At 36.6% G+C, this 20029-nt stretch overlaps 1 protein-coding gene across 3 annotated transcripts in view; it reads right to left on the bottom strand.

The window, feature by feature from the left end:
* Positions 1-6261: 6261 nt before the first annotated feature.
* The window catches only part of TUSC3 (tumor suppressor candidate 3), a 104780-nt gene continuing 91012 nt past the window's right edge, over positions 6262-20029 (bottom strand). For all 3 annotated transcript variants that reach the window (XM_051790354.1, XM_051790356.1, XM_051790355.1), the window contains exons 8-10: positions 14798-14872; positions 12480-12570; positions 6262-6542 (exon numbers count right to left, since the gene is read on the bottom strand). In XM_051790354.1, coding sequence (XP_051646314.1) covers positions 6527-6542; positions 12480-12570; positions 14798-14872 — 182 coding nt within the window. In that variant the 3' untranslated portion in view covers positions 6262-6526. The remainder of the gene's footprint in view (positions 6543-12479; positions 12571-14797; positions 14873-20029) is intronic.

Raw genomic sequence — 20029 nt, 5'->3', positions numbered from 1 at the left:
AGTAGGGCCATCAACCTGCCATGGCCCTATCCAAGAGGGAGGTGGGGCAAAGAATTGGTTAAATGCAGCTGAGGAGAGTGAGTAATTATAGAAAAGGAAGGGCTAAAGGCTGTTCAGCACCAGGTACAATTATTCCTAGTTCCAAATACCTTGACTAAGGAGGACTTTTTATTAACACACATAGATGGGCAAATCCAGTCTCCAGATTGAGGTGATTTATTACTTGCCATCAGATGTGCTGGTGGTAGATAGCCATCTTGAGGGCAAAAACTGGCTACAACCTTCCTCTAATACTAACAACAACTTCTACTAGCTTTGACCAATGAAAATATTTTCAGATAAATAAGCAGTTCTGTTTATCTTCATTCTGCTAAATGACTCCACTTCTAGTGAAAATATACACTATTACAAAACAAAATAAAATGGAACAGGACTCTAACAGCTCTTTTTAAAATACAATGTAAAGCTTCTTGTTCTCTATTCTTAAACCCAAAGAATGAAAGTCCTGCACCAAGCGCTACCAGAGGGGAAAGAAATACTTATGGAAGCCTGTGCACTACAGCCTAGATAAATTCTTATTTTGCACTGGTTTTGCCTGAAGTGCTCCTCAGTAATGACTTACCTTGAGGCTTTTTTTCTCTCCAGAGTAGGACTCCTGAAGCAAAAATATAACTATTAGAAGACAAAACAAAGCTTTTTTACTTTGGAACTTTTAAGGCTTCTTCATTACTATTTATACTTGTGATGCATTTTAAAATGCAAGGCAAAAAGGCTAAATACAAATCAGAGAAATATTCCCTATTTAATTCAAGTACTTTTAGAGGGTCCAACACAGCCTAATGTTATGGAAGTTACTAATCTCAAATAAAAAATATACAGACCCATGTTAACGTACAATGAAAACATTCCTTGAAAATATGGAAAGATGCTTCTTTTGGGCATCATACACTTACTGTGGTGCAGACAGAAAGAAATTTGGGGTTGCTTACTCATCTATATCTTGTGTAGTAGCATAGCTAACTGGGGTAAATAGAGGACATGAGATTTAAATTTTTAACATAGGTAACAAAAAATTAAAACCAACACCTGTGAAGCTCTGTTCCTCTGCAAGTACTGTCTTTACATGACAATGTCAGAGAACGCTAGACTTGTTTGACCTAATCTTTCTTTATGGATGATGAGGGTTCAGTTTGCCACGTGACAAACAACAAGCTCTAAACTTGCATTGCTCTTACAATAGCATGTATCCACACCTAAGAGGAGAACATAGAGTTTTCCTGTTCATAAATGGACTGCATATAGGTGAATGTCTGCTCTTGGATTTGAGATGTTCTAACAAGAAGTCAGAGCTCCAACATTTTTTCATCAAGAACTCCTAATGCGGCATTCTTTTGTATGTATGTGTGTGCATCTGGGACTGAAAAATATGGGGGTGAAAATCCTCTAGGACAGAAAATATAGGGGACTAAAAAATGTCCAAAGCCTCAATAAGTGTATAAAATCTTTAACTCACATTACAGCACACATCTATATTACATTTTTCTCACAGGCAGAAACTACAGGCCATTTTTCTCTTGAATATAGTTATTCAGTACTACCAAACATAGAGAGTAAAATCATACTCAGTTGTTCACGTATCACAAAGAACTGGAAACATAACTACAAGAGTTTCTAACTTGGTCTGAGGATATCTTAAATCTTTTAATGATGAGATCCTGACCAGACATCTGCAATCATGCGGAGGTCTGTTCCGGGTCCGTAATAGGACACTGAACCTTCTAAATGTCACTTAACATCAGTATGGAGAAAGTTTTATTTGGCTGTTCTGAAGAGTATGTGGAGTTAAATTTAATTCAAAAGACAAGGATGATTACTTTTTTTTTACACTTTCTTTTCAACTTCAGTTGCATGGTTTTGCTCCTGTAAATCTCTATGCTTAGATCCTCAAGTATGGATTTCTTTTATTACAAGTTTGTGGGTGTCCACTGCTGCAAACATGAAAAATGCCATCAGGCTTTTCAGTACCACACTTCTGCTCATTTGGAATCTGGGTACTTTTAAGAGATTCTCCTTACTTATGTCCACCTTCAGGTTTATTTAATTTTCATAGAAATGGTCCCTTTAATGACAACACATGTTATTCCAATTATATAAACATCTAATTAAAGAACTAACAAAGTACGGCAAAACAAACATACAAGGTTTCCTCAAAAATAGAGGGATTTGTGCAAAAACTTTGAGGTCTTTGATACCGAAAAAGGACACAAATAAGAAGCTGCTGGTACACAAGGAAGAAAGAAAATGGAGCTAATGCTTTTGAAGATGCTTGCTAAGGTCTGTAGAGAAACATCTAAACCTGAGGGTGGGAGGAAGCATATGTGCCAGGTAGCATGCAGCAGAGCAAGCACAAAAAAAATGGAGGATTCTGTGTTGCCTGCTGTTTGTAGACTTGAAGTTCTTTTTGCCTACAGCTGTGTGTTTCTCTCTGCTTTGGTTTCTTCTTTAAATCAAACTCCAACCTGTCCCTATACTACTATGAAGGCTATAGTTAGGGTGATAAATTCATAGCACTGTAAGCAATCACTTATAAAATATGATAGGAACTGTGCTATCTACTCCTTACAAATGCAACAGGAATGAAAGACTTCTAACTTATGACAAATAGCATTCACTTCATAACATGTTGTGCATTTGCATCAAAAGAAGATCCCAAGATTTTTGATCCATCACGTGGTGAAAATGCCTTGAATTTTAATGACACATTTCTCTATATATTTTAAAATGTGATTGCATGTATTCTTGTCACTCAGCACTTGAGATCTAAATACACTACTGTTTGTATTAGTGTTCTGCTAATTTTTGTACTTTTTTACCTACAGGGTTTGCCTAACCACATGCCTTGGGATTGGGGTCTTTTGAAATCCTTCTTATCCTCCTGAGCTCTGCCAATACCTATGTTTGCCTTCTCCTTGTTTGCTGGTGCTTTCCAGGCCTGCTTATTTGTGCTGTCAAGACAATAAAAGTTGCAGTGGATCATACAGCTCTCCTTAATGTCACCTCCCTCCTCCTTCACAGTTCTTAATGAGCTTACAAAACGCCTGAGGAGGTTAGACCAAAAGGCCATCTAGCTCAGTGTTCTGGCTGACTGGAGATAGTAGTTAGAGAGAATGTGGTCTATTTACCTCATACTTTCTCCAGCATCCAGAATTACTGCATTAAGGATGGTAAACTGTATCACCTTTAAAGTTTCTTGTGGAACTGTGGCCATGAATTTTCTGACCCTATTCTGAACCTGCTGAATATTGTCTATCTCCTCAACCTCCTGAAAAAGTAATAAGGACATATTTCCTTTTAAATAAGCTGCAGGTTTGTTCTAGTACTGTAGGATTTGGTGAGTGTTTAGTATTTAGCTTATCTAAAGTGTTTATAAACTTGTAAGTCACAATCATACTCACTCCTCAGGTTTTTTTTTCTTTTCCAGTTGAAGAGTTCCAGTGTTTTCAGTGTCCCTTCATGAGGGGGAATTCTACCTCCCTGACCAATTCCCAGTGCCTTTTTTCTGTACCTTGAACTGCTCTGTGTCTTTGAGATGTGTACATCAGAACTATATGCAGCACTCACTCAACAGGAATCTATGGAGATTTTGTGTAGTTGTAAAGTGTTGTCCTCTGCCTTGTTATCCAAACTCTCTACTAAACATCTCCTACTAAATATTTAGTACCATCTTGTACACGGCACTAAACATCTTCTCTTTGGCTGTCAGTGCACACTGACAATTCTGCTAAAATCTGTTCAATTATGACTCTACTGTCTCTTTCCTGAGTTTTAGCCGAACAAGGCATTATTTATTTTCTCTAGATGCATTGATGTTCACCTCCCAACTTTTTACCCATTCATCAAGTTTTGTAAAGTTTAGTGGACTTTCCTCCCTATCAGCACAGCACCTTGAGCTTCTCTGTAAGGCAGGTTGCACTGCACATGCACTTTCTACACGTCGCTAAGGAAGATGTATTAAAGTGGTCACAGCACTAGTCTTCAGGAAAGTTCTATTTTTGTCTTTCCTGTCATAAAGAGTGACCATTAAGCCTTATTCTTCTCTTTCTAACTTTTAATTGGTTTTCAAGTCATGAAAAGGACACCTCTCCCAAATCCAGATTAGGCTCTTTAATAAATCCTTGCCAAAGGATTTTTATCCTTGTGCTTTCCTGGCACTATTTTAGCCTTCTACAAGCTTTGTAAACTTAAATGCTCCATTATCCAAGTCCTCCATCTTTTTCAGATGACTGTGTTTATCCCTGCTCTCTTTATTGCAGACTTGATCATCCCATCAGGACTGGAAATTGCTCACTGGTCTGTAGCTCAGTCTTCCCTCTAGACTCTCCTTTTTATAGATGACAGCTGTGTTGGCAATCTGTCAGTCCTCTGATACAGAGGCAATCTGTAATGATAGGTGAAGGTACCTTGCTCGGCAGTTCTGCAACCTCACATCTGATTTCCTTCAGAGGTCTTTGATAAATGCCATTTGGTCCTGAGATCTTACCAGCATCTAACTTACCTATTTAAAACAACTACATAGAATGTACTAGACCACTTTGACCTAAGTCTTCTGGCCCAGCTGCTACAGAGAATTTGGCTCCTCTGTCACATTTTTTATCAGTGGGTGCCCCTTAAATCTTTTCACCAACTCTTTCACTAGTTCCTTGCCTGGTCCCTTGCTTTTGGTGTATTTTAATAAGTCTGTGCTACCATGAGCATCATCTTCAGATAATTTTTGTTTAAACCTGTTATTTTACCATTGACCTGCGTGCAGTGTTGTGGTTTTTATTTCAGATTTCACTTTGAGAGTCCTGTCTTGCAGCAGCATTTACCCTACTGTACTGTGTTTGCTGTTATAGAGTAGACATCCCATGAATACCTCTTATGCTAGTACCCATGCACTACTCAAGCTGCTGCTTCTGATTTGGCTATCATTTGAGATCTACTAGTTGTTCCAGGAGGCAGTCACATGTCATTGGAACACTCTACCTCATTACAAGATGAAATACTTAAATTGCGTTAGGCTGAGGTCTTGAGATCTCTCACTACTACTGCATGTCTGAAACTTGCAGTTTCTCTACTCTTTCTGACTGCTGTTGTCATCTTGATCAGAGGTCAGTAGCAGAGTTCTAATTATTTTTTAAAATACAGACTTCCAACCATGGAACCTAGTGCTTCTTTTTTTACCTATAGGAGGTCCATGATGTTGCACTCTATGTAATCTTTCCCATATGGCCCCACTCTGTCACCTGCATATCCTGCTGTGCCATCCTTAACTCAGTAGTCTGGTAACAGTGTCCCATGGATTTTTTATTTTTTTTTTCCACCAAAGCTTTGAATGTCTGTTATAATAGGGCTGTTGTTCAATACCACACAACTTAATTCTTCCATCCATTTCTCAGGTTTCTAGCACTGACTTAAACCTCTTGCAAATTCTGTCCTAGCTTCCCCACACTGGCACATTGACAGTCCACATCAGTCTGTGAACCAGGTGTTTTGAGTTTGTCAGTTTTTACCCAGCTTCTATTTTAAATACTGCTCTACAACCTTCCAGCGTTTCCACACAGTGGTCTTGCTCTGCATTTGTGTAACATATAAGCTGTCCTTCCTGTTTTCTTTGCTCCTAAAATGTTTTCTAGTTCTTAAAATACCAGTATTTTTTTGGAGAAGGAACAGATAAAAGCATTAGATGAAGTGAGTTTTGTAAAGTCTAGTCAATCTTATCCTCATATTTAGAGGTATTCTTATGAACAAAGAGATTCCAACTGCTACTGACAGTGAACTGGTACTTGGAAAAGTATCACCTGGAAAAATACCAGTAGGGAAGAAAAGAAGAAGCAGGACTGAGGAAGAGTATCACATAAGGATTCTTGTTTCCTGAGTCACTGAGAATACACTATGCCGGTGTATGCAAAAGGTTTATGAGCAATTCACATAATATGAGATGTGAACAGCTACAAAAATGGCATTTTTAAATGGCATTCCAAATTCCTACATAAGCTTTTCACAAAGCTGTGTGGACACATAAAACTGGCAACTACGGTAACTCCTGTTCCAATATGCTCATCTGTACTGCTTTCCACCATGGTATTTCTCTCAATAGTAGCTGAAAAACTGAGGCTATTTTGTTCACCTCTAAAACACATCTCAAAATCTTATAACAAACTTCGTGTGAAAAATCTTGGTGATACCCTTTGGATTCAATAAGGAAGACTTAAACAGAAGCCCATTATAATGAAATTTATTTAAAATCTTGAGCACACCATATTCATAACATTTTAGCACTTTCCAATTAGATGTTTATATTTCTATAAATTATGCATTCATTGCATAAAACTGCATTCATTTATCTATCAGCATACTATATAAATTATCACAAAAACAGATGAACCAACAAAAGATTCTTGAATACATGTAACAATCGTGGGCTGATAATAGCAGTTATAGCTTATCTTCATGGTAAGCAGCTCTAAATGAATCCCGCTTGAATTCATTTAATTAAGAAGCTGAAAAAAAAGAAAACATGTTTAAATGCTGCAAAATGCATATAAAACATAGCACAATTATTTAAAAATAATAAATAAGGACTTCAAAACATTAATTTGAAAAGTCATTTGACATTCGTGTAATAATCTCTTAAGATTTTTATATCCCATTTAGTAATTACTAAGCAAGGAGGAAAGTTATCAAATAAAACATGAGTGATTGAAACTTAAATTTGCCTATTTAAAAAATTAAAAAGGAAAACACTCTTCAAACATCTGTTCTCTTTAATCAAGTTCTGCATTTGCTCTTACTACTTAAAGTGAGAGACCTCTCCTAGGAAATGTTTCAGGTTTATTTAAAACCTTCTTCCTTTACTGTTGAAGTGGCCCCAGAGTGGGAAGACTATATAGTGCTTGGCAAGGCTTTGTAGGGTTGCAGACTCTTCTTAGTATTTTAATACATTAAGAAGTTTCAGATGACATTGCTGGTTTTTTTACCCCTGGAACAAAACTTTGCATTTCTAAAATGCAGATATGTATTGTGTGTCATACCTTTCTAAGTACTTTACCGAGTACAAACTGGGAGATGGGAACACACTGAGAAAGATTTGTCCATAACTATAGACTAGCTGTACAAACACAAAAGCAATGAACTACTGAATGGAAGTACTGCCTCTAGCTTCACTGGGAAGGTCTTGCAACTCCTTACAGATATGCAATGTGCTCTAGCATACACATGTAGTAATTTCATCAGTTTTCCATTCATGGCATAATTAATTAATGATTACAAAACAAATACAAGTGCCATAAGCTTAAAAGACTGTATCAGTATAAAGATGTTCACTGCTGCAAAAAGCTGACAAGCTCATTAGGCAAGACATACAAACCAAGGCAAAACAGATGGCAACTGGCTGGGTGCTGGAGGGTGAAAGGATTAATGAAAGGGAAGAGCCAGCAAGAACAACTGCATGAAGAGATGAATTGTAGGGTGCTGAGTGGAGAAGTAAGAGAATGCTGAGTACATGCGTTAACCCAGGTTTAGGATAGATGTGTAAGGCCATGTACAGGAAAGGAAATGAGAAGAGAGAGGACTACTGGTAGGGAAAAAGTTTGGAGGGAAGAAAGGGGAGGACTGAAGATTACAATAATCAGGAAAGTAGAACTGATAGGCCTAAGAGGGGTAAGAGACAACGATATAACTGTAAGGAAATACAAATACAGCAGTGTCATTTTGGATCAACATGCTACTATCTACTGTTCCTTACTTTCTGTCTACAAGGAAACTGTATCTTTAGCAGCTCAGAGACACGATACAGAATACAGATAAGAGAAACACTGAGTTACAGAACAAGCTTAAGAAGCTAGATACACAAAGAAAGAAAAAGCCTAAGGCAGAAAGATGAAACATATCACATTCCATCTGCATATGAGGAAAAACTTCCGTATTTCGAGGATGACAGAGCAATGGAATAGGCTGTCCAGAGATGTTGTGGACTCTCCTCTGAAGAAACCTGCCTGGATTTGATCTTGCTCAACCTGCTATAGGTGAACCTGCTTTAGCAGAGTGGTTGATCTCCAGGGGTCCCTTCCAACCCCAACCATTCTGTTACTCTCTGATTCTGTGGAAACTACAAAAAGCCAAAACACCGTGAAAAATCATATAGTAGCCACAAAGATAGAGACAGGGTGTGGGCAGTTTCTGAAAAATCTAGAATAACAGATTGGACAACATATGTTGGTATAGATCTGCAAAAAGAAAAAAGGAAATGTCTCCTTATGAAGAATTGGGAAGTAGAACAGAAAAAGCTGGCCAAACTGTGCCATTCCAGACATTAATTAGATGGAAAGGGGAAGAAATAGGTAGGAGTAAATGGCAACACTGTAAGACTTACAGGGAAGACATAAAAGCAAGAAGAGGCATTTTTAATGGTGGTAATCACAGAAGAAAGGTCCTATGAGAAGAGCATCCAAACTTTGCCACAGGAAGAAGCATATCCTTCCTAAGAGATCTGTTACAGGTCCAGACACCTGGAATTCAGATCTCCCATTCTTTAAAGAATTAGAAACCAGCACGGAAGTCTACACTTCACATAGAGAAGAACGTGGAGGTTTGTGGATAGTCATGAATTCAGTGTGCTGTTTGATGGTTTAGATGAACAGAGAAAACCAAGGTTGGCTTTCATTTCAATGGGCAGCTTCTTTGATGAACTGTTTAGCCATATTAATAGTAGAAGTATTGAAAATGCTAAATGTAAGATGCTTTTTGATAGCTGTGTATTATTGTTTTCCTGTCTTTTACAATAATCCCGATTTCTGCCATTTTGAAGAAATAGCCAATTTTGCTGGACATGATAGACCAGAATGCCAAACCTGGTGTTTATCAGAAGTAGATTTACCAGTTCATGAATTTAAGGTGAATCAATTGAATTTGCATGAAATCAACATGGAACATCTAAAAAGCTGCTAGTAGTGTGCTCATGTTTATTAATAAATTTAATTTTAGATGTCTGTTTGTTCTGTGTAGTAATATTTTATCAGTATGTTTCCAAGAAACAACTATTCTATTTTATTCACTTGCATTTAATTTCAATGGCTCCATATTACACAACTGAACTGAAACTAATTTAATTACAATGAGGGTAGACAGGTCTTATGTAGTGTATACAGTGAATGTGAGGAATGTTCATATTCTGGGGCATCTTGCAATTTGTCTGTTTCTGTTACATTTATTGTCCTCTATACAGTGAATGAATATCTCATGTCTGACTTAATATTTATGGTTTTTTGATGAAAATAAGGCAACTTTTATTTATCATGCTCCCTTGCAGCTTATTTCATTTTCTCTGCTAGTCAATACAGAATATGTATTTTCCATTTCATCAATACATAGTTTAGAAGGTTGATTATTTTTTATGATTTAACCAAAAAAATTTCCACATTATTCTAGTAAACAATACTGAAATACAATGGCCATGAAGGATAATCTGGATAACAAAACGCTCAACTGGAGGTACTAAAAACTTCTTTCAAAAGCTACTTAATGTAAGTTAGTTAATTAAAACTTATGAAAACTTTGAATTTTCAGGTGTTCATTTCATTTAATATGAGGTTAAAACAATAAATGATAACATGTTGACTTGACAGAACAATTTAAAGCATCAACAATAATGAAACTGCTAAAAGTTTCATTCAGAAAACAAAGCAGGGCAGAAGACAACACAAGGCAGTTAATTAGTTGCAGCCAATGCTAAAAAAAACAATCAAGGAACTGTTTTTAACATCAGTAAAGCATGGACAAAACTTTTGTCTGTCCTTTTGAAGAAACCAGTATTACAAAGGTTTAGATGCCTAACAATTCCTGTGCTACAGGAATACAATACTGTGCTACTGTATTGGTATCTTCTATTTTGCTCTTACCATCCTCTCTCATTCTTTTTCATGTTCTATGTGCTTTTTGGGCTGAAACTGCCTAACGTGAGGTTTCTAGAGATTCCTCCAAGCTCTTTCCTGACTAGCAAAGCTAACTTAGAGTTCATACTTTTGATTCATAGTGAAGAAGAGTCTTCAATCACTCACCGAGTATCTTTAATCACTGAGTATATTTAATATATCATCCATTCACTCTACTGGGGTGAGAAGACTTCCAAAAACATTCTCTCAGATATATCAACACACTTGTCTTATCCAGAAAGAATTATAAAAGGGAAAATGTTCAACAGTATAAAATAAAATTATTGCATAATCTTTCAACAGCTAATGATAGCAATTAAAGTGAGAGTTTTAGCAAAATGAAAAGTTTCATCTAGTTCCCATAAAAAAGGTGAATTAGTGCAGGTATGAAAAGCCCTGCCATTGCAAAAATGGCTCTAGCACACAGTTTTGTGTTTGCTCAGTGAGTAATTTTCATGATGACCTCCTGTGCTGTTTTCAACTAGGGTAGAGTTAATTTCCTTCACAGTGGCTAGTGTGGGGCTATGTTTTGGATTTGTGCTGAACACAGGCTTGATAATATAGAGATGTTTTTGTTATTGCTGAGCAGTGTTTACACAGCGCCAAGGCCCTTTCTGCTTTCCACACTGCCATGCTGGTGAGGAGGTTGGGGGGTGCATGGGAGGCTGGGAGGAGACACAGCTGGGACAGGTGACCCAAACTAACCAAAGGGATATTCCATATAACATCATGCTCAGAGGGGAAGGAGGAGGAATGGGGAGACATTCAGAATGATGGCATTTGTCTTCCCAAGTCACCGTTACTTGTGATGGGGCCCTGTTCTCCTGGGGATGGCTGAACACCTGCCTGCCCTTGGGAAGCAGCGTTTTGCTTTGCTTGTGTGTGCGGCTTTTGCTTTCCTTATTAAACTGTCTTTATGTCAACCCATGAGTGTTTTGGCCTTTGCCATTCCGATTCTCTCCCCGGTCCTGCCGGTGGGGGAGTGAGTGAACAGTTGTGTGTTACGTGGCTGCTGGTTGGGGTTAAACCTCCATTTTGTGTCACCTTTCCCATTCCAATGCTTTACGGTATAAAGGCATTTTACCAGCATATTAATTAAACAATTTTTTCCCCCAATCCTAGCCTTCAAGAAGAAAATTCTTTGGAAGAAAGAATCAAATATGAATTGGAAAATATCTGAAGTGGATCAAAAAAACGTAAACAAAATACTACTATCCCCTCCTACATACATGCCCTCTAAAGAGGACCTTATAGATCTGTGCTCATATCTAGCACTCCTCAGGACACTTTTCTTTTTATCACAGAAATTAACAATGACAATGGCATTACAGGGTCAAAGAAACAACAGAATGCCCAGTACTTTTATTTATGCACATTAGATGAGGAAATAGCAGTCTTTCTCCCGTTTTTGCTCTATGTTTATCCAACTCTGTTTTGACTTATCTTCACTACATGGAGGTCACTGCAGAAAAGAGGATGCACAGCAGGTTGTGTTACAGTTTCACTTTTTATTGATGCATGATGCTTCACAGAGGACTGACTTGGTTATTCAGTGCCAGAGAACAGAAACAGTTTAGTACATTTGACCTTTTTTTTTTTAAGTTGGACAGTAAAGTTGATGCTTGAAGTCATGCATACAGCATTAAAACAATTTCAGTTTTCCTTAACTGTTGCTTTAGACATGCCAACATAAACTTCCCTTTTTCCTAACAGATCATTAGTATGCATTGCTGTTGATATTGTTAAAGGTAACACTTTACTAGCGTGAGGACAATTTATCATGTAAAGACTGATTGTTCCAAGGTGAAATCTACAACTAGTGAAAGTAAAAGGACAGACGTACTTCACATCTTAAGATATATCTACACTGGGATCAACTGATGGGACATGGAACTTTTTGGAAGATCTTAAGGAATGTAGACAAAAAGATTAATGCATTTTAGCATATATGACTGAAGTTCAAATGCAGGATACTAAATTAAAAGGTCCTCTTAAGTGTTTTGTGCATTCATTTCATTAAAATCCACAAGAACTATGCACAGAAATCAAATGGACTTCTCTAAAAAACACTATGAAATTGTCCCCTCTGTGGTGGGGCTGACAAAAAAAAGAGGGTATTTTTAGTGAAAAGTCATAGCATAGCACTGCACACTGTTTTGGTATTTTTATATTTCATCTTATGTACATCTTAGTTATAAAGATACACAAATAAATATCTAATAAAGCCTTATAAAAGAAAGCATGTTTTCTTTTGCATTTTTTGTGGGGCACTGCATGGGTTACACATCTGTGCTCAAACCCTTTTAACTGGTATGCATTAGCAGTCATGTTTAACAACATGAGCTTTTCAGCCCTTTTTGGTTTGCTTGATTTAATCACCATTTTTCCTGCTTCTTCCACCTTCCATTGACTTCAGTGGTAAGGATTAAAGATTGTTAACCTGAAAGCTATTCATAAACTTACACAAAGCTATTACAATCTATAAATTGAGAATTTAATGACAATTACCTGTATGGGTAGCCATGGTATTTGGAGCGAAATATCGATAACAGGAAGCTGAAGAAAAAGACCACGAGACCAAGGCCTACCAGACATATTACTGGAAATAAAATAACTTTGTTTATTAGCACATAAAACATTTAAAACTGGAATCTTTACAAAGAATATTATTTATGCCAATTATTAAAACTGGAATCTTTACAAAGAATATTATTTATGCCAATTATTTATAAAGAATTTTGACACAGTTAAATACAAAAATGTTACTGCCTTGAATACTGATGTCCACTATCTTCTGACAGGATTTAAAACACATATGGAAATAATGTTTATGGTTATTAAGAAAAAATAACTTGTCACGGTAAATGTACTTTCAAGAAAAAAAGAGCAGAAATTTGCAAACTAAATATATGTGGATGCAAACACCTTACTGCTGATAGAGGATTTAATAACCCTGTAAATTATACATATCAAGTAATGTCACTTCAGGTATTTACTTTTCTTTTTGGAAAAAAAATTACATTTAGAAAAATATCCCTTTACTGATGAAATCATGTTCTCTCTAGTCAACCATCTATGGCCGAAGTAACAGCAAAGACAGCTAGTGACTACTTTATCTAGTTATTGGTGACTAAAAATGTCACTGTTGTAAGTTCCAAGGCTGGCAGTCAAATCACGTTTTACTCTTAACTCAAAAGCAATATAAATCTTCAGGTTTTGAAACTAAATAACAATGATGCAGATCTTCCGATAGCATCCTTTGAGCCTTTTAAGGCAAAGAATTAAGTAACAAGGTAAATGCTTAAATTAATAAATAAAATTTGGAAAATCTGTTGGCACCCTGTGGAATAATAGGATAAAGCCTCTTTTGATCGTGATAGCTTGCTCTGTTGCATGTAAATAAACATTTTTAAAAAGGGAAAATGTTACAAGCTGATGCATATAACTCAGATGCAGCTGCTCTACATTAGACGTAGTGAGTTACTCTGATTTTAAAAACTCCTCTTCTTATACTACTCCTACTTTAGCCAAACCTTTGCTATTTAATTGCAATATTCATGCTTCAAAAGTGTGCTGCCTTTGAGCAAAGGATGAGCAAACATGAATCCAAGGAAACCGCCAATGACGCATTTTTTTCATTAAAACTGACCATGTGGAAACTGACGCCTGTCAACTGGAATATAAAATTTCAAGTTATTTTGAGAAAACTAGCCATGTACAAACCTAATAAACACACTTCATTATAAAGAAATCACCACTCACAAATATGATTTCAAAGCACGGATGAATAAATTGAAAGCATGAACAGTGCAAGCCAGATACACAGAAAGCATTCACATAAGGGGCACAAAGAGCAAAGTCTGAATTTGTACTGCAGTCCACTTTTATTTCACTGTGTTCATGTTCACAGACCCAGATCTAAGATTATATTTCAACTATACTTATGTCATTGTCTCCTCTAACATCAGTGTTAAAGCTAGATACTGTAAAAGATATTCAGAATGAAATGATTCATCTACAGCTCATTGAAAGAGATTCTCAAATCACTACTGATTAGAGATCTCTAGCAAACATTCAACCAGTTATGAAGCATTCTAGGATGCTTTTATAGAAAATAGTTGGCCAGTCTTATCTGCAATACTGTGTATTACAGAGAAGTAGCTAAAGAACTGATCTCAAAAGAAAGGGGAGGCAGTGTAGCAAATCTGGTATCTTCCAAGTATGAGGAAGTTTGATTCTGGATAAAATATTTTCATCTTGTGTGTTTATGTAATTCACTGACAAAAAAATCTTGCAAATATTTTGAATGACAACAACGTTCAGAAAAACACAAAAATTGCATTTCAGACTAAAAATCTTTAGACATTACAGATTAGGATACTATATCTACTGCTGGGTTTTCATCTTCCTCTCAAGACATGATACTGGCAAGACTATCAAGTAAAAGAATATTCAAACTCCTTTGGATGTTGTCATCTTAAATGCCTAAATTAATTTTAAAAACAATGTTTTGAAACTCTTATTCTTTAAGTCACTCACTTTCAATGTAATTCAAGAGCCAAAAAGCATTTATGCAATTCTAAGTAATAGAGATACTACTGTGTCAATCCATACCTTGGCTGAGTGTGCTCAGAACATTTTTTTACTGACTTCATTTGAATGTAGTTTTATCAACAGAATTTTTATGCTCTCCTCTTTTCTACCCCAAAAAAGTAAACACTGGTTTAAAGTAAAGACCTTCTGAGAACCTAATCAGATATTCACTTGTAATTTCTCAATATCTTCTAATTGTCTAAACATTGCCTTAGCTATTTAGTACAACTTACTTCTCCTTTTTCCAACATCCCCTTTGGAGGTAGCAGCTTCATTCAGGAGTACCATTCCCATGGTGATAGCAGCATCTGTATTGCTATTGTCAAGGAAAGCAGCAGGTGTGTGGGTAGCTGAGAAAGCTACAAAGGTACATCTACAAACTAAAGCTTTCAAGTTCATAAAATGAAAGGAAGTATTTACATATAAAAACCGCATATCGCAATCTGTACTGCACCAATACACTCACCTGTGGCAAAAATCTGTAGTAAAATTTTTCTTTGTGCATTCTAGATTAAAAAAAGGAAAGAAGGTTCAAAAAGCTTTAAAGGATAGTTGTCAAGTAGGACACACAAATTTTGGATAGCTATGGAAATAGTTATTCACCAATATTTTATAATATCTGTATATTTGCAGTAAAGGATTTTTAAAAAATAAAAACTATAAGATCCTTCAATGCAATTGCACACAATTCATTGGTTATTTGACACAAACTGAAGCAGTTGGACTGCTTTATCTTCTTCGGCATTTAGAATAAGACATTAGCTTCCTCTTTAGTGTCATATTGCTTAATAGTTTAGCAGAGAAACATCTCAGAGGCAAGCCCTCAGTCACTTTCAATGTTTTGTTGTCTCATTATAACTGTTACTAGTGTGAGCAAGTACATAACAATAAAACAATTTAACTAATCTAGCAAGATGTTAAGCCATTCACTTTATTGTTTATTTGAAACTATATAAACAAAAAAGGTTACTACTGTGCATAACATCTGTTTTGAGGCAGGGAAAGCCCAAATGCCATCCTGAAGCAGGAGTGAACCATGGGTGCTATTTCAGAATCACAATTTCAAGGAAATACGAACTTCACCAGTTAACAGATTCAAATAAGGTTGAAGTTTTAAGCATTAACCCAGGGCTAGGAAGCAGGATGACTATCAATGTTCATATTAATATTTTTCATTTTAGAAATGTTCAAAATTATACAAAAATGCTTAGACATCTGGAATTCCACTATGCAATTTTAATTAAGTTAAGCCTGAGCAAAAGGATTTAGAACTGTCAATGCTAACACAATCACACTTCATCAGAGATGAGCAGCCTGATTTAGGTTTGAGACTTCCAAATTTCATATACATAGAATAAGAAGACAAATGAAAAATACAGGATTTAAAAAAGCAAATATCGATGGTGAAAGACAATAGACAACATCAAAACCTTTTATTTTTAACATCACTTCTCTGATACAGTCTTCTACCTACAGCCCTAAATCAAACTCTAGTTAAAAACAGACTAGTAGCCCAAATTACCTTCCTCACACACGCACAGTGTATAAGGTTTAGGGTCGCTCATGAATAAATGCTTATATTCAAGTCTTCTGGAGGTTTGTTATTGGACTTGACAAAATTTTAAAAAAAATTGCAAAATATTGTGAAAAAAACCCAACCATGGAATCCATGATACTATGCAAACTGGGAAGGCAAAAATTATTTTCTAAAAATTTGGCCTGTCAAGATTCAGATTCATGAGCATAAGAGACTGGGAATCTCCTGTGCTACTGTTATGCTTCAAGTAGGGAAAACAATTGGAAAGAACATCATGAGAATCACTCAGTTCTCTATTTTCAAATGTTACAAAAGCATTAACATGAATTAATTGAGGCAATTGCCACAAGAAGGGCTGACAAAAAATTTCCCCCATGTATTTCTACCCTATTAAGAAAAGTCCCTAAGTTAGCATTATCTGATTACTTTATTTTGCCAATACCTCGCTTGGATTTATAGTAGTGTTTTAGTCCTGACTTTAACAGTCATGGGGAAAAAAAAACAGTCCCAAGATGTGAGGGTAAGTCACCAAATCCTCTTGGGGAAGTGTTACTTTTGCAAAGGTTTTGAACTGCTCTGTAAATGGAATTTTTCTGTGTGATTATCTCATGCAATATCAATACATAATGTGGTCCTTTGCTATTTCCCTTACCTGGTTGCTTCTGAGAAACAAACCAGTCAACCACGCACTATAAAGCTATCTGGCAGAAACCATTTTGTAACTTAGTTCTTAATTTTTTTACCAGATCATGAGTTTAATTCACTTTTCTTACCACGAGGAATAACAGCCTCACAAAAGTAACTTGTTTGCTCTGCAACTGAGAATTCTAGCTCTGTAACCACCTGAATTATGCTGGTTTTTTCCCCTCTCTTTTGGAGCCTCACATGATTACCCCTAAAGCTTCCCTCACATTGTCACTATTTTTGCTTCAATTGTTGCTTTCTAACTTTAGTCATCATTGTTGAGCTTTCAGCCTCATTGGCTGCCTTTTACCTTCAATAATATCAGCTTCGTAGCTTCACACTGTAACACTGAGCATGGTACTTGCTGCAGCTTTCTGATGTGGAAGCAAAAATTCAACAGAGTTGTGATTTCAATACAAGGTTTTTTATCACAGAATACACAGCTTGTTTCTATTTTTAACTCCTGTTTCTAACATTCTCCATTATGCCTTTACACTATTTTGATATTCTACAAAAGAAAACAACAGTCCTAGCTCTTAAAATAATCTTTTACAGTACTGTAATTCTCTAGCAATGCAGAATGTAAAATTTTAGCAAGTTCTTACTTCAACAGTTTTTCATGTGCCAAAAATGAGATGGCATCAAAAGATGTACTTATTTTCCAGTTCCTCTTTATCTGCATCACTATGCATTAAGAAACTATTTTGAAAACATGGGGGGAATGTGGCAATCAGATAAACCATGGCAAGCAAATGTTTTAAATTCAGATGTTCATGTTTTCTGATAAATTTATTCCTCTGTAGAATTTTTTTTCTGTGTAAATCCTGTTACGTATCTTCTCAAATTATTACACTTTTACATATGAAACTTCTGTTGTTCCTTTTCCCAGCTGATATATGCTGAAAACATATTATTTAGACAGTGCTATTGAAAAGGTTTTGAATTTTGATACATGAAGAACAACAGTTTTAAAGTAGGATGAAAAAGACTGATCATCAAAATTTGTAAGATCATACAGAAAATGATCAGTAGTAACAGAGCATAATATTTAGCCCTTGTAAAAATCAAGGTGATTTTTCAGATGTATGAAAAAAACCCATACCACCAAATCCAAAACAAAACCCAAAAATTGTATCAATAAACTCCAAAATTACAGATACCCTACTAAATGAAACCAATTGCTAGTAAATTTGGGATACTTTTTATTAGTATACTCTAATAGAAAATTTAATCACAGAACGCCCAAAAGGAAGAAAACCTGATAATTCCTACATTTATTAATGTAATACATAATTTATAGAAAGGGCTCAGAAAGTGCACTGCCATATCTGACTTGGCCGCGCTGATCCTCATGGAGTGAGACGATCATTTTAGGGGGGACAACCTAAACGTTCCAAAATCTGCCATAGACCTTTTCTGCTCACAATATCGAAAGCCTTGGTGAGGTCGACAAAGGTTACATAGAGACCTTTGTTCTGTTCCCTACACTTCTCTTGCAGTTGCCTGAGAACAAATACCATGTCTGTGGTACTCCTGTTGGCTCTGAAACCACACTGGCTTTCAGGTAGAATTCCTTCTGCTATAGCGGGTATTAGTCTGTTCAAGAGTATTCTTGCCAGGATTTTGCCAGCAATGGAGAGCAGTCTTTCTGCTGTGCCTTTAGCAACCGGATGTGCCTATCTCGTATTGGCCCTTTTAGCCACCAACACACTTTCAACAAATGTGGGTAGAGCCCTCCCAAATCTTCGTTCGCAAAGCCTAGCCATGATGATGACATAATTTATACTTTTACTTCATACATTTAGTCCTAATTAGTAGTAAGCAAGGAAAGAAAGAAGGAGAGAAAAGAGGTTGACTAACACTCGGTTACTTTTGTGAAAAAAGTTTGGTAGTCTCATTCATAGTTTGCTGTATTTCTGCCAAGAGTACAAAATCTGGCATTAGCATTACACACATAAAGAAATGACTACCTTTTTAGTTGCAGATCATGCAGTTGCTTAATAACACATGAGCAAGAAAAACTAGAAAACATCCACTTGAGCCTGTGCTCAGTTTACTGTTGCATAAAATGGGGGGAGAGATTATCATGCACGCTTTTTTATCTTTTTTTGTTTGTTTGTTTCGTTTTGGTGTAGTTTTTTGGTTGGTTGTTTTTTGTTTGTTTGGGGGTTTGTTTGTTTAGTCTGTTTTTTTTTTTTTTGTGCTTGGGGATGATGATTAGAACATGAGAAATTCTTTGCTGACCCCTTACAAGGTGAGGCATACTTTGCTGATAGAGGTATTTGTCTTAACCTTCTCCTACTAATACTTAAACCACTACAATACCTGATAAAATTTCAAAAATACTGATCACATTACAGGTTCTTTATCTCAACCATTTCTATTTGAATTTAATTTCTACTTACATTTGAAAAATTCAAGCAAAACATGTACTCTAGTAATTCTATTTAGGAAATATTCTCCAGCTACATGCTGTTCTCAAAAACAAGGTATTAGCCTCTTTTCACAGCAAGAGTTTTTATTTTTTTTTATATAATGGATTGAATGATAGAATCATAGAATGGTTTGGGTTTGGGAAAGGAGATCTTGAAGATCATCTACTTCCAATCCCTCTGCAATGGGCAGGGACACCTTCAACTAGACCAGGTTGCTCAGAGCCCCATCCAACCTGGCATTGAACACCTACAGGGATGGGGTATCCCCAACGTCCATGGGTAACCTGTTACAATGCCTCACCATCCTCACAGTAAAGAACTTTTTCCTAATCTAAAGCTACTTTCAACTTGAACCCATTCCCCCTTATCCTGTTACTACATGCCCTTGTGAATAGTCTTGCTCCACCTTGCCTGTAAGTTCCTTTCAGGTACTAGAAGGTCACAAATAGGTCACCCCAAAGCCACCTGTTTTCCAAGCTTACCCAATCCTCTCTCTTGGACTCGCTCCAACAGGTCAATGTCCTTCCTGTGCTGGGAACCCCAGAGCTGGATGCAGCACTCCAGGTGAGGTCTCACCAGAGAGGAGTAGAGGGGCTCCTTTTGATGCAGCTCAGGACATGATTGGCTTTCTGGGCTACAAGTGCACATTGCTGGCTCATTGTCCAGCCTTGCACCCACCAGCATCCCCAAGTCCTTCTCAGCTGGGCTGCTCTCAATCCATTCATCCCTCAGCCTGTGCTGGTACTGAGGGTTGTCCTGACTCAGGTGCAGCACCTTGCACTTGGCCTTGTTAGACCTCATGAGATTTT

Source organism: Manacus candei, unplaced genomic scaffold, assembly GCF_025592945.1.
Source record: "Manacus candei isolate 608988 ecotype Guabito, Panama unplaced genomic scaffold, ASM2559294v1 h1tg000028l, whole genome shotgun sequence".
Taxonomy (NCBI): Eukaryota; Metazoa; Chordata; class Aves; order Passeriformes; family Pipridae; genus Manacus; species Manacus candei.
This window is presented reverse-complemented; position numbering and strand designations above follow the sequence as displayed.